This window comes from Hypanus sabinus, chromosome 5 (assembly GCF_030144855.1).
Source record: "Hypanus sabinus isolate sHypSab1 chromosome 5, sHypSab1.hap1, whole genome shotgun sequence".
NCBI classification, from domain to species: domain Eukaryota; kingdom Metazoa; phylum Chordata; class Chondrichthyes; order Myliobatiformes; family Dasyatidae; genus Hypanus; species Hypanus sabinus.
Genome location: NC_082710.1, coordinates 136,909,470 through 136,924,049, shown reverse-complemented (window position 1 = coordinate 136,924,049; position 14,580 = coordinate 136,909,470). Strand labels below are relative to the sequence as shown.

At 41.3% G+C, this 14,580-nt stretch overlaps 1 protein-coding gene across 1 annotated transcript in view; it reads right to left on the bottom strand.

Moving 5' to 3' along the window:
* LOC132393770 (kelch-like protein 1) overlaps positions 1-14,580 on the bottom strand; it is a 220,464-nt gene that overhangs the window by 87,492 nt on the left and 118,392 nt on the right. Inside the window, exon 4 of the mRNA XM_059969164.1 lies at positions 5,175-5,387. Within this exon, the coding sequence (XP_059825147.1) occupies positions 5,175-5,387 (213 nt within the window). The remainder of the gene's footprint in view (positions 1-5,174; positions 5,388-14,580) is intronic.

The window sequence follows — 14,580 nt, the reverse complement described above, 5'->3', positions numbered from 1 at the left end:
ACTGTCATATAACACAGAAATAAGCCCTCTGATCCAGCAATTTGCTGCTGACCATCAAATATCCATCCAATATTTTATTCTCCCCACATTCCCATTAACGCTCATCATATTTTACTCTTCACAACTAAAGGTAATTTATAGAGGCCAATCATTATTACCAGCCTGCACTTCTTTGGCATATGGGAAGTAGCAACGGTAGCTGAGAAATCCAGGAAGACACAGGGAGAACGTGCGAACTCCACACAGACATTACTGGTCTGGGTTGAACTCTGGCTGCTGGAACGGTGAAGCACTGGTTCATCTAGTGTGTGTATGCTGTGATGTGGAAAATACTTTGTACATTCAGTGGGATTTCATGGATATCAGCGTGGTACTAACCAGGAAAACCACATTTAGAATTGTGCAATTAGCAGAAAATTGTGGCTACAATACACATGATGACACCCCTACTATCCACAGTTTCTGTACCATGAAACTAACATCAACAAAATATACTCCTACTCTGCTGTGGTCAATCCCTTAAGCTGCTGCTGTTCTTGACACAAGCATTCAGCCATCTTGTAACAGTGCTGGGTCATGAATTGTTGCCAAAAGTTTGCTTTTCTGTCTAGAGATCGGTTGCAATGCTGAAAATCACTGTATTTAAAATATAGTTAGGTAAGTAAAGGTAGAAAAATAACCAACAGGGAAGGATTGGAGATATTGGCCTATAAAGTGGTATTCTTTTTCACGCTCCTCAATCAGTATTATCATGTGGGATGAATGTTCTCTTCTGTTTTGTTTCATGATTTTCCGTGATATTGCTTCATGTTTTCATTCCAACATCATATTCATTATGGCAGTTTAATGCTATCCTCATTTCCGGGGTTCAAATGCTTCCCAGCATTTTTTCAAGGATGCTGATCTTGACAATTACTCCAATTACTCCATAGAGTATTGGTCCCAGTATGCGTTGGACTCAGATAAATAAAAGATGAATGTGTCAGGCTGACATGCACAGTTAATTACTCTTTGACATGCTTAGTTAACCATTTCACATTGTGTCTATAATAATTTCTGGACTTGACAAAGATACATATGTTTATAGACAGAACAGTTTGATCTGATCAAATGGTCAACTGTGTTTTTAGTACGCTTACTTCCTCAGATCCAATATTGTATTTGGTTTGGAACGCATACCAAGGGACCACAACAGCAAGATCAAACAAGTCAATGAAATTACTGATAAAGCGAGCACAGCTCTCTCAAGACATCATCATTGCTTTCTTTTCATACTCTACTCAAAGGCATCTGAGTCACATGCCATTTCCATCTCTGTAACTGCCAATATATTCCAGAAGGGTTCAGCAACAATTTGGTAATCTGGTCCAGCCAGATACTGATATTAAAAGCTTGCTAAAATTTTGAAAAAAAGACAATCTTCAAGGTGCAACGTGCTAAAATACAGCTCAAGTAAACTATCTTGTTTTTGGATAGATAAAACATAGCTTTAATAGATTTTTTTCTTTTCGCTTGTGTATTCATTTTCAGACTTTGGACATCATGAGCAAAGCAGTATTTATTGCCCATCCTTAGATTAGAGAGAATCAGATCTATTATCCCTCATTTATAGGATATGAGATCTGTAATTTTTCAGCAACAGCACATTGGTAAGATTGGCCTGTTGTTGCAAGTTGATGGCTAGGAAATAATAATGTCCATAGTCTCCTTCACACTGTGGTTCACTAAGACAAGTAGCATTCAATACCAATGGTAGACACGTTCAATTAATTGCAGTGCATGCTTCATCTTCATATCTGAAGCCACACCTCATGTTACGTAGCATACTGTAAGGTAAAGTCATATTCATATAGACCACAAAACTTTTCTTTAAAAAGAATCAAGCCAAAGAAACGTGTTAATAGCCTACATATTTTGAACTATATCAGCAGGTGATCATTGACATTTGTAAAATTATGCAATTAATTGTTTACAGAGGCATATTCAGTGATTTAAATAGTGTGCACATTTCTTTAATGCTCTCATCTTAAAAATTCTATTAGCAATTTAGCACCCAATCCAGATAATCTTATTAACCATTTCTTTAAATAAATTCCACATCCTGTACTACAACTGTTATCTTGACTGAACCAGCTCCTAAATACATTGTTCAACACATTTTCTGTAACACCAGACTTAGCACCACTAATTATCAACAATAATAGCAGATATAATTATACACTGATATTAGCATTTACAAAATACCTTCTCAAGGGTCCTGATTTTTCTGCCTATGCACTCACTCCTTGTAGCTCAGTTTCCCAAAAACACTGAATATGTTTCCTCTCCAATTGCTTGTGCCCTTTGGTTCCAGAAACCCTACTATGAGAAACTTCATTTCCATGTCCATATAAATTACATAAAAAATGCAAAAGAGAGGTGAAAAAAATAAAATAGTGAGGTAAGGTTCATGGGATCATTGTCCATTCAGAAAGCTGATGACACAGGGGAAGAAGCTGTTCCTGAAACGAAGAGTGTGTGTCTTCAGATTCCAATAGTTCCTCCTTAATGGCAGCAGTGAGAACAGGACTAGAAAGATAAAAATATTCACCCTTTCCACTGCTGATCCCTTGATGAGGACTGGTGTGAGTTCTCTCAACCTCCCCATCCTGAAGTCCACAATCAATTCCTAGGATCACTCTTGTAAACCTCCCGTTGATTCCTTCCAATGCCAACACATCCTTTCTTAGATAAGGGACCCAAATTTGCTCACAATAGTCCAAGTGCTGTCTGACCAATGCCTTAAATAGCCTCAGCATTACATCTTTGCACTGATATTCTAGTCCACTTGAAATGAATGCCAACATTGCACTTCCCTTCCTTACCACTGACTGAATCCTTCATGAGGACTCCCAAGTTCCTTCATTGCTCATTCTTGTAATCTGTCCAAGTCCTTCTGCAGATTCACTGTTTCCGCAATGCAATATGCCCCTCCACCTACCTTTGTATCATCTGCAAACTTGATCACAAAGCCATCAAATACATCATCCAAACTATTGGTATGTAACATGAAAAGATGTGATCTCAACAACAAACCCTACAGAACACCACTAGTTATTGCAGCCAACCAGAAAAGGCCACTTTTATTCCCATTCTTTACTTCCTGTCAATCAACCAATCATTTATTTGTGCCCCCATTTCTCCCGTACAACCAAGGCTTTTTATCTTTTTTATCAGCCTCATGTTTGACACCTTATCAAAAGCCTTCTGAAAATCCATGTAAATAACATCTACCTACACTCCTTTGTCTATTTTGCCTGTTATTTCCTCAAAGAATTCCAACAGACTTGTCATGAAAGAGTTTCCCTGAAGGAAAATATGTTGACTTTGTCCTATTTTATCATGTGCCTCCAAGTACCCTGAAACCACATCCTTAACAATCAACTCCTTAACAACCACTTAAGTCAGGCTAACAGGCCTATAATTCTGTTATTCTTTTCTGCTTCTCTCCCTTCTTAAAGAGTGGAGTCACATTTGAAATTAGTCTCTGGAACCTCCCACAATCAAATGAATCATGAAAGATCATTATTAATGCCTCTACATCTCTTCAGCTACCTCTTCCAGAACCCTGGGATGTAGTCCATCTGACTTAAGTACCTTCAGATTTTTCAGCCTCCCTGGCATCTTTTCCTTAATAATGACAGTTACTCCCTTCTCATCCTGACACTCTCAAATGTCTTGCACACTGCTGATGTCTTTCACAGTGAAGAATGGCACAAAATACCTTTTGAATTCAACCCCAATTTCTTTGTTCCCCATTACTAACTATGCAATTTGACTTCTGATTGGAAAATATTGAGTTCAAAGACTACACTAGCATATGGAATAGCTCTAAATGAATTGGGAGATATAAAATAAAATAAAGCAAGGAGAATCACAGGTGAGTGGGGTGTTATGGGAAAATAGGGGAGGTGTGAGAATAACCCACACAAAATGCTGGTGGAACGCAGCAGGCCAGAGAGCATCTATAGGGAGAAGCGCTGTCGACGTTTCGCGCCGAGACCCTTAGTCAGGACTAACCGAAAGGAAAGATAGTAAGAGATTTGAAAGTAGGAGGGGGAGGGGGAAATGCAAAATGATAGGAGAGGACCAGAGGGGTGGGATGAAGCTAAGAGCTGAAAAGGTGATTGGCAAAAGTGATACAGAGCTGGAGAAGGGAAAGGATCATGGGACTGAAGGCCTAGGGAGAAAGAAAGGGGGAGGGGAGCACCAGCGGGAGATGGAGAACAGGCAGAGTGATGGGCAGGGAGAGAGAAAAAAAACAAACAACTAAATATGTCAGGGATGGGGTAAGAAGGGGAGGAGGGGCATTAATGGAAGTTAGAGAAGTCAATGTTCATGCCATCAGGTTGGAGGCTACCCAGCCGATATATAAGGAGTTGTTCCTCCAAACTGAGTGTGGCTTCATCTTGACAGTAGAGGAGGCCATGGATAGACATATCAGAATGGGAATGGGACGTGGAATTAAAACGTGTGGCCACTGCGAGATCCTGTTTTCTCTGGCGGACAGAGCGTAAGTGTTCAGCGAAATGGTCTCCCAGTCTGCGTCGGGTCTCACCAATATATAAAAGGCCACACCGGGAGCACCAGACGCAGTATACCACACCAGCCGACTCACAGGTGAAGTGTTGCCTCACCTGGAAGGACTGTCTGGGGCCCTGAATGGTGGTGAGGGAGGAAGTGTAAGAACAGGTGTAGCACTTGTTCTGTTTACAAGGATAAGTGCCCCAGCTCTTATCACATTTGCCAATCACCTTTCTGGCTCATGGCTTCACCCCACCCCCTCTGGTCTTCTCCCATCATTTCGCATTTCCCCCTCCCCCTCCTACTTTCAAATCTCTTAGTATCTTTCCTTTCAGTTAGTCCTGACGATGGGTCTTGGCCCGAAACGTCGACAGTGCTTCTCCCTATAGATGCTGCCTGGCCTGCTGTCTTCCACCAACATTATGTGTGTGTTGTTCAAATTTCCAGCATCTGCAGATTTCCTCGTGTGAGAATAACCATTTGTTTATGTAGGCATGCAAAATAGCTCAGCAAAATATACGATAAGGGAATGGGAAGTAACACATTTCAGTGTTGTAGGATTGAGCAGGAGAGGGAGAAGCACGAACAAGGAGGAGAGAAGTTAAACATACCTGAGGTGGGAGCAGTGGCAACCTTATGTACGCCAGCAGTGTTGCCAAATCTCGACATCTCCTTTGCACGTCATATTTCACCCACATCATCAGGGCATGGAATATTGTCTCTTCATCAGGAACATTCACGTCATCACTTACTAGAAGTTTAAGAATGTCATCTGTAGGCAGCAGCAAAAATTCCTGATTTCTGATCACTTCCATAATGTGCTCCTATAAAAAAGCACAGAAGCAACTCTTTTCAGAAATCTATCTTTAGCATTCATGGAACATTTTAATATACATGTGGTCCCACATTTATAAAGACCAGCCTTTTTTGTATTGTAGCCACTGATACTGAAATAATTTTAAGACTTCATATGGAATTTGATTCAGAATAGAGAAGTTTACTATTACTGACATATGTCATGAAATTTCTTGTTTTACATGAACAGTACAGTATAATACAACAAAACTACAATGAGTTACAAAAAATAAGTAAATAGTGAAATAAAGGAGTCATGAGGTAGCGTTCATGGGCCATTCAGTAATCTGTGGCCGGAGGGCAAGAATCTTTCTGAATCACTGAGTGTGGATCTTCAGGGCTCTGTCCCTCCTACCAATAGCATTAGAGTCATAAAACACTACATCACAGAAACATTCCTTTCACTCAGCTAGTCCATGAATCAACCTAGTCCCATCGATCTGCAGCTGGTCCATACCCCTTTCATCCATGTGCCTATCCAAATTTCTCTTAAATGATGAAATTGAACTACCTCCACCACTTGCGCTGGCAAGTCATTCCACACTCTCACAACCCTCTGTGTGATCAAGTTCCCCCTCATGTTTCTCTTGAACTTTTCATCTTTCACCCTTAACCCATGACCAATAGTTCTTACCTCACCCAACTTCAGTGGAAAAAGCCTCCTTTCATTTACCGTATCTATACCCCTCATGTTGTTGACAGAAATTCAGAGAGTGAAGAGAGGATGTACAGGAATGAGATATAACAGTAGTTGAGAGGTGACACAGCAACAAACTTGCACTCAATGTCAGTAAGACCAAAGAACCAACTGTGGACTTCAGAATAGGTAAGATGAGAGGACACATGCTAATCTTCATAGAATGATCAGAAGTGGAAAGAGTGATCAAATTCAGGTTCTTGGGTGTCAATATATCTGAGGATTTATCCAGAACCCAATATATCAATACAGCTATAAAGAAGGGACAACAGCAGCTATGGTTCATAAGGAGATGAGGTGATTTGACACGTCACCAAAGACACTTGAAAACTTCTACAGATGTACCATGGAGAGTAATCTAACTGGCTGCAGTATGGAGATCTATTGCACAGGATCAAAATAAGCTGCAGACAGTTGTATACTTAGTCAGCTCAATCATGAGCACTAGCCTGCGCAGTGTGCAAGACATCTTCAAGTAGCGATGTCTTGAAATGTGGCAACCATCATTAAGGGCCCCCATCACCCAGGTCATACCCTGTTTTCATTGCTATCAGGTAGGAAGTACAGAACCCTGAAGGCACACACTCAATGATTCAGGAACAGCTTCTCCCCGTCTGCCATCTGATTTCTGAATGTACACTGAACCCATGAACAATACCTCACTACTTTTTTATTTCTATTTTTGCACTACTTTAATTGAACTATTATATATATGTGTATGTATGTGTGTGTATGTGTATATATATAATATATATACACACACAGTAAAATCATATACTTCGTATAATCAATATTTTTCTATTATTATGTATTGCCCTACACTGTTGCCAGAAAAACAACAAATTTCATGACATATGCCAGTGATATTAAACCTGATTCTGATTAAAATCCTAGCATACTCAACCTGTCCCTATAACTCAACCTGTTCTCCAACATTTTTGCAAAGTCTTTCTACATGTTCCTCTACATAGGTGACCAAACTACACATAATACTCCAAGTTAGGCCTCACCAACGTCTTATGCAACTTCAACATAACATCCCATCTCCTGTACCTAATACATTGATTTATAAAGGCCAATGTGCCAAATGCTTTCTTTTTGACCCTGTCCACCTGTGAAGCCAATTTCAATGAATTATGTACCTGAATTTCCAAATCCTTTTGTTCTACCAAACTCCTCAGTACCCTAACGTTCACTGTGTAAGACCTAACTTGGTTGGTCCTACCAAAATGCAAAACCTCACACTTGTCTTCATTAAATTATATCTGCTAATTTTCAGCCCATTTTTTTCAGTTGGTTTAGTTCCTGCAGCAAGTTTTGCTAGCCGCCTTCTCTCTCCACTACACCCACAATCATCCACAAATTTGCTGATCTAATTTACCACATTATCATCCAGATCATTGATATAGATGAAAAACCACAATGGACCCAGTGCCAATCCCTACAGCACTCCACTTGTCATGGGCCTCAACTACCACCACTACTCTCTGGCTTCTCCTGCAAAGCCAATATCTCATCTTGAATACCAAGTGACTGGACACTCTTGACCAACCTCCCAGGCAGGACCTTCTTAAAACCCTTGTTAAAGTCCATGTAGACAACATCCACTGTCTTGCTTTCATCAACTTTCCTGGTAATTTGCTCAAAAAACACTATAAGACTGGTTAGACCATAAGAACATAGGACCATAAGTGCAGAATTAGGGCATTTCATCATGGTTGATCCATTTCCCTCTCAACCCCTTTCTCCTCCCTTCTTCCAGTAACCTTTTACACCCTGACTGAGCAAGAACCTATCAACCTGCGTCTTAAGTATGCCTAATATTCTGGCCTCCACAGTCACCAGCAGCAACAAATTCCACAGATACACCAACCTCTGGTTCAAGAAATTCTGTCTCATCTCCATTCTAAGTGGACATCCCTCTGTTTTGAGTCTCTGCCCCCTTGCCCTAAACTCCTTCAATACAGGAAAAATCCTTTCCACATCCACCCTAAATAGGCCTGTCATCATTCGATAGGTTTCTATAAGATCCTCTCTCATTCTAAATTCCAGCAAATAAAGGCCCAGAGCCATCAATCACTCCTCATATGATAACCCTTTCATTCCCAGAACATTCTCGCGAAACTCCTCTGAACCCTCTCCAACAACAGCACATCCTTTCTTAAATAAGGGGCACTAAATTGCTCACAATACATCTTGAGGCATCATCAGTACCTTTAAAGCTTCAACACTGCATCCTTGCTTTTATATTCTAGGCCTTTTGAAATGAATGCTGAAGTTGTATTTGCCTTCTTCACCATCAACTCAACCTGCAAATTAACCTTCAGGGAATCCTGCATCAGAACTCCCAAGTCCCTTTACAGCTTGGATCGTTGATCTTTTTCCCTGTTTCCTCAACACTACCTGCCCCTTCACCTATCTTGTTATTGTCAGCAAACTTGGCTACAAAGCTGTCAATTCCATCATCCAGATGATGGACATTCAACATAAAACGAAACGCTCCCAGCTTCGCACCCTGCGGAACATCACTAGTCACCATCAGCCAAACAGAAAAGATACCCATAATTCCCACTCTTTGCCAATGCAGAATCCATGCTAGTAATAATACCATGTGCTTTTATCTTGTTAAGTGCCCTCTCAATGGCATTGTAAAAATCCAAGTACACAACATTCACAGGTTCTCCTTTGTGTATCCTACTTGTTATTTCCTCAAAAAATTCCAACAGATTTGTCAGGCAAAAAAATTCCCTTATGGAAATCATTTGAACTTTGACCTATTTTATCATGTGCTTCCAAGTAGCCCAAAGCCATATCCTTAACAATTGACTCCAACATTTTCCCAACCAATAAGGTCAGGTTAACTGGTCTATAATTTTGTTTGTTCTGCTGCACTCACTTCTGTCACTATTGACATACTCGAATTTCTGGCATACTGCAGTCTCTTCCATAGTGGAGACTGATGCAAAAAAGTTTGTCTGCCCTTTCCTTGTCCCCATTACTACCTCTCCAGTGTCATTCTCCAGTGGTCCAATACTCTCGCCCTTCATTTACTCTTTATATATCTGAAGAAATGTTTGGTATCCTTTTTGATGTTATTTGCTAATTTACCTTCATATTTCATCTTTGCCCCCCTTAAGGATTTTTAGCTGCTTCCTATTGGTCTTTAAAAGTTTCACATTCCTCAACTTCCCACAATTTTTTTTTTGCTTTATTTATGCCCTCTTTTTTTTACTTTTAATTTGACTTTGACTTTCCTTGTCATCCGCAGTTGTATCATCTTCTATTTTGAATACTTCTTTATCTTTGGGATATATCTATCCTCTGCCTTCTGAATTGCTCCCAGAAATGCCAGCCATTGCTGCTCTGCCATCATCCCTGAAGGTGTCTGCTTCCAGTCATCTTTGACCAGCTCTTTTCTCATGCCTCTGTAGATGCCTTTACTCGACTGTAATACTGATACATCTGACTTTAGCTTCTCCCTCTCAAATTGCAGTGTGGATCCTATCATATTATGATCACTGGCTCCTGAGGTTTCCTTTACCTAAAACTCCCTAATCAAATCCGATTCACTACACAACACCTTATCCAGAATAGCTTATCCCCTGGTGGGCTCAACCACAAGCTTCTCTAAAAAAAACATCTCGTAGGCATTCTTCAAATTCTTTCTCTTGGGATCCCGCACCAACTGATTTTTCCAATAAATGTGCATATTGAAATTTCCCATGATTATTGAAACATTGCCCTTTTGACATGTACTTTCTATCTCCCATAATAATTTGTAGCTCACATCCAGACAACTCTTCGGAACCTTTATTTATATCCCATCAAGATCTTTTAACACTTGCAGTTCCTTAATTCTACCCACAAGGAACCTACCCACCTTCTGATCTTATGTAACACGAGTGAATCTGCAGATACTGGAAATAAATAAAAACACAAAATGCTGGCAGAACTCAGCAGGCCAGACAGCGTCTATGGGAGGAGATAGTGACGACGTTTCGGGTCGAAACCCTTCATCAGGAGTGAAGTAACATGGGATGGTTGAGGGGCGATAAGAAGTGGGGGGAGGGATGAAGTAGAGAGCTGGGAAGTGATAGGCTGGAGGGAAATGGGCTAGGGGAAGGTGGAGAATTATGGGAAATAAAAGAGAAAGAAAGGTAGGGCTGGGGGGAGATTATAGTGAGGGGGGAAAAAAGTGAGAGAAAGAGAACCAGACTAAAATAATAGATAGGGATGGGGGTAAGGGGGGGCAGGGGTATCAACGGAGGTCTGTGAGTTGGATGTTCATGCCGACAGGTAGGAGGCTACCTAGGTATATACTGTATCCAGTGCTCCTGATGTGGCCATTTATACATTGGGGAGACCTGCCGCAGACTGGGAGACCGTTTCGCCGAACACCAGCGCTCAGTCCTCCAGCAGTGGCGGGATCTCCCTGTGGCCACACACTTCAATTCCACAGACCACTCCCACTCCGACATGTCTGTCCATGGCCTCCTCTACCGTCAAGATGAGGCCACACGCAGGCCGATGGAGCAATACCTTATCTCTCGCCTAGGTATCCTCCTTCCTGCCGGCATGAACATCCAACTCACAGACCTCCGTTGATACCCCTGCCCCCCCTTACCCCCATCACTATCTATTATTTTAGTCTGGTTCACTTTCTCTCTCTTTCCCCCCCACTATAATCTCCCCCCAGCCCTACCTTTCTTTCTTTTATTTTCCATTATTCCCCACCTTCCCCCTAGCCCATTTCCCTCCAGCCTATCACTTCCTAGCTCTCTACTTTATCCCTCCCCCCACTTCTTATCCCCCCTCCCCCTTGACCATCCCATGTTACTTCACTCCTGATGGAGGGTTTCGGCCCGAAACGTCGTCACTACCTCCTCCCATAGATGCTGTCTGGCCTGCTGAGTTCTGCCAGCATTTTGTGTTTTTATTCTGATCTTATGTCACCTCTTTCTAATGATTAGATATTGATTTACCAACAGAGCCATGCCACCCTACTGCCTACCTGCCTGTCCTTTTGATACAATGTGTATCCTCCATACACATTGAAAACTATAATTGTCTTTCGGCCACAACTCTGATGACCACAATTTTGTTCCTGCCAACATCCAACTGTGCTACAAGATCACCTACTTTATTTCATATACTTTATATATTCAAATATAACACCTTCAGTGCTATATCAGTCACTTTTTGCAATTTTGTCCTCTTTTTATACTGCAACCATCCCACTGACCGCAAATTTACCGTATCATCTGCCTGTGATTCCTGACGGTGTTCCCAACACTGTCTCTGTTTGTGAACCAACAACCCTATCACTCCAGTTCCCATTCCTCTGCCAAATTATTTTAAACCTTCCCCAACAAATCTGCTAACAAACCTGCCCACAAGGATATGAGACCCTCTAGGTTGAGGTGTATTCTGTCCTTCTTTTACACGTCATATCTTCCACAGAAGAGATCACAATGATACAGAAATCTGAAACCCTGCCCTCTGCACCCATACCTCAGCCATACATCATCATTACATACTAATCTTAGCCTCACTGTTGTGTGGCACAGACAGCAATTGAGAGATTGCTACCCTGGAGGTCCTGCTTTTCAGCTTTCTACCTAGCTCACTAAAATCTCTCTCCATGACTTCCTCACTTTACCTAACTACAGTATGTCATTTATGCCAATATGTACCAAGACTTCTGGCTGCTCATCCTCCCTCACAAGGGATGCAACATGCCATCCTTGTGTCTCTGCAATGTCCAGGGAATCTCATGTCTACTGTTGTAACTATGAAAGCCCCTATCTCTACTGCAGTCCTCATCTCCCCCCTTCCCTCTGAGCCACAGGATAAGTGCAGAGACCCAATTGCAGCAGCTTCCCCCACCCCCGTGGTTTCTCTCCCTGAACAATATCCAAAATGGTATACTTATTATTATAGTGTATACATAGTGTACACTGTACTAGTTACCTATTTCCCTTCCCTCTCCTGACAGTCACCCATTTACCTGTCTCTGCCACTTAGGTGTGACGCCCTACCTGTAGCTCCTATCTGTCATCTCCTCAGTTTCCTGTACCAGCTGAAGATCATCAAGCTGCAACTCCAGTTCCTTTACACCTTCTCTGAGGAGCTTCAGCTCAGTGCACCTGGTGCAGATGTGATTATCTGGGAGGCTGGAGGCGCAAGCTCATAACAATGTAGATTGTGAGATCAAGAGTCCATCCTGTAGTAATTGGGATACATTATAACAGCAGGGTAGAAGCTATCCTTGAGGCTGGTGTTACATGCTATTGGTCTTTTGTATCTTTGGAAGAGGGAGGAAGAGGGGAGAAGAGGGAATATCCACTGTGTAAGGTCTCTGAAGTAGCAAACATAACTTATAGCCAATTGGAAAGTCTCCTTTCATGATTTATATAGTATATAAAACAAGGTGAATAAAAATTCAAATTGAATTATAATGGTCAAAGTTATAAAATACAATTATTTTCTCTTAATGATTTTAACATTTAACATCGATGCAAACCATTATCTTTGAACCAATCCTTTCTGATATTCAACTTTGACCTTCAGGGAATAATATCTTGCTAATCCCAAATTGTAGAAATGTGAAACAGTCTGGCATTGCAGCACATCATTAAAGATGCCTTCCTTGAGCAAAAAGATACAAAGAAGTTTGAATGTCCAGATTCCCACAGTGAATACTAAACACTTCAAATTAACTAATAATTTGAAACCTTCAGGCACACCAATGAATGTGCACAGTTAACCACTGATAGATTGGCTTGCACTATGCCTCCTGTACTTTTATGGCCCGGCAACAACTTAAAATGATCACTTTTGCTTTAAAATCTTTGCAGTTGCTCCTGATTGCTATCTTCACAGAAAACTTAGCTCTGTATATCTCCAATTTTAATAACTTCATAGTTAGTTTCCTCATCTGGGGGTCTGAAAATCTCTTGGTAAACCTTACCAGCTGTTTTCCAACAACACATACAAAATGCTGGTGGGACACAGCAGACTAGGCAGCATCTATAGGGAGAAGCGCTGTCGACATTTCGGGCCAAGACCCTCGTGTCAGCTGTCTTCCTCTGATTTTTCTCCTTTAAGATGTTCCCTGTATATTATGTATTAACTCTCCTAAAATCTAAAAGGGTTGCCATGTCTTTGAGGTATTGTAAAGATAGAAAAATAACTGTAAATGCTGGAATCTGCAGCAACATAATCTGTCGGAGGGACTCAGTGGGTCGAGCAGCATCTGTGGGAGGGAAGGAACTATCGAGCGGTTGGGTAGAAATACTGCCTCAGAACTACGATGTACAGTTTCAACCTGAGAAATCAGTAATTCCTTTCCCCCAAAAGATTTGGCTCAACAGTCTGAGTTACTTGAGCAGATTGTTTGTTACTCTTGGGATATTTTAATATTTCCAACTTGCAGCACCTAAAGTGCAAGTTATATCCCAGCTTCCAAAACATCTTTGCAACATCGATTAATTTTATCAATGCATTGAATTAGTTTATTATTCAGAGCAACGCAGCCAAACTGAACAGCAACATGGTCCTTCCAAAACTTGTGCAGTGTGCTATTGATTCATCTCCTTGACAGAGGCAGAATTCTAAGAAATGGATCAATAAGAGACTGCACCATCTATAATACATTACAAAATATAAAAACTCATTCCTCTCCACCCCCATCCTCCTCCACTCAGCAGTATCTCAGCTGTCAAACTTGATTGCCTTTCTGCCTGTATTTGCCGACTCCGAATTTTCAGCCACAGCACAAAATGCATAATTTTGTTCGGAATGTTCCTTCACCAAAATTTGATGAATTCCTGTTCCTGTGCAAGACAAATAAAAATCCTGTTATTTTCACTGCTCCTGACCGTGCTTTCCCCAGGGTGCTTGCCAACAGTAGACTTCCATCTGTAAACCGGATTGAAGGACTAGCGTGCTGTACAGACACAATGCTAACATACTGCCACCTGTGATCAACCTGCCTGCCTTGCTTCTCTATTCCTCAAATGCACAGCATTAGCTGAGAGTCACACCAGGGGCATGCTAAGATTATGAAGGACTCAGCAACGTTCTTTCATACTTGTATATAAACCAAGTGCTGAGAAAATCAGTGAACCTGTTACTCAGGGTGACAGTTACGACAGCGAAGATATTGCTAACTTAGACTAAGTATACAATATGATGCTGGTCACTGCAGCTTCAGGAATCCAATTTCTTTGAAGCACGTTGTCTGGCCACTGTCAATACATTCAAACTTCTGAAACAGAGTACAGTACACTTTACAGAGGTGGCGTATTCCTAAAGAAAAACATGCAGCTGAATTCTGCATAATGTGGTCCCATGAGAAAAATGACAAACTGGTTGTTTCTTTCACATTTTGTGTTTATAAAGAATGGGAGTAAAGGGATCCTATTCTGGCTGGCTGCCAGTTACCAATGGAGTTCCATAGGGGT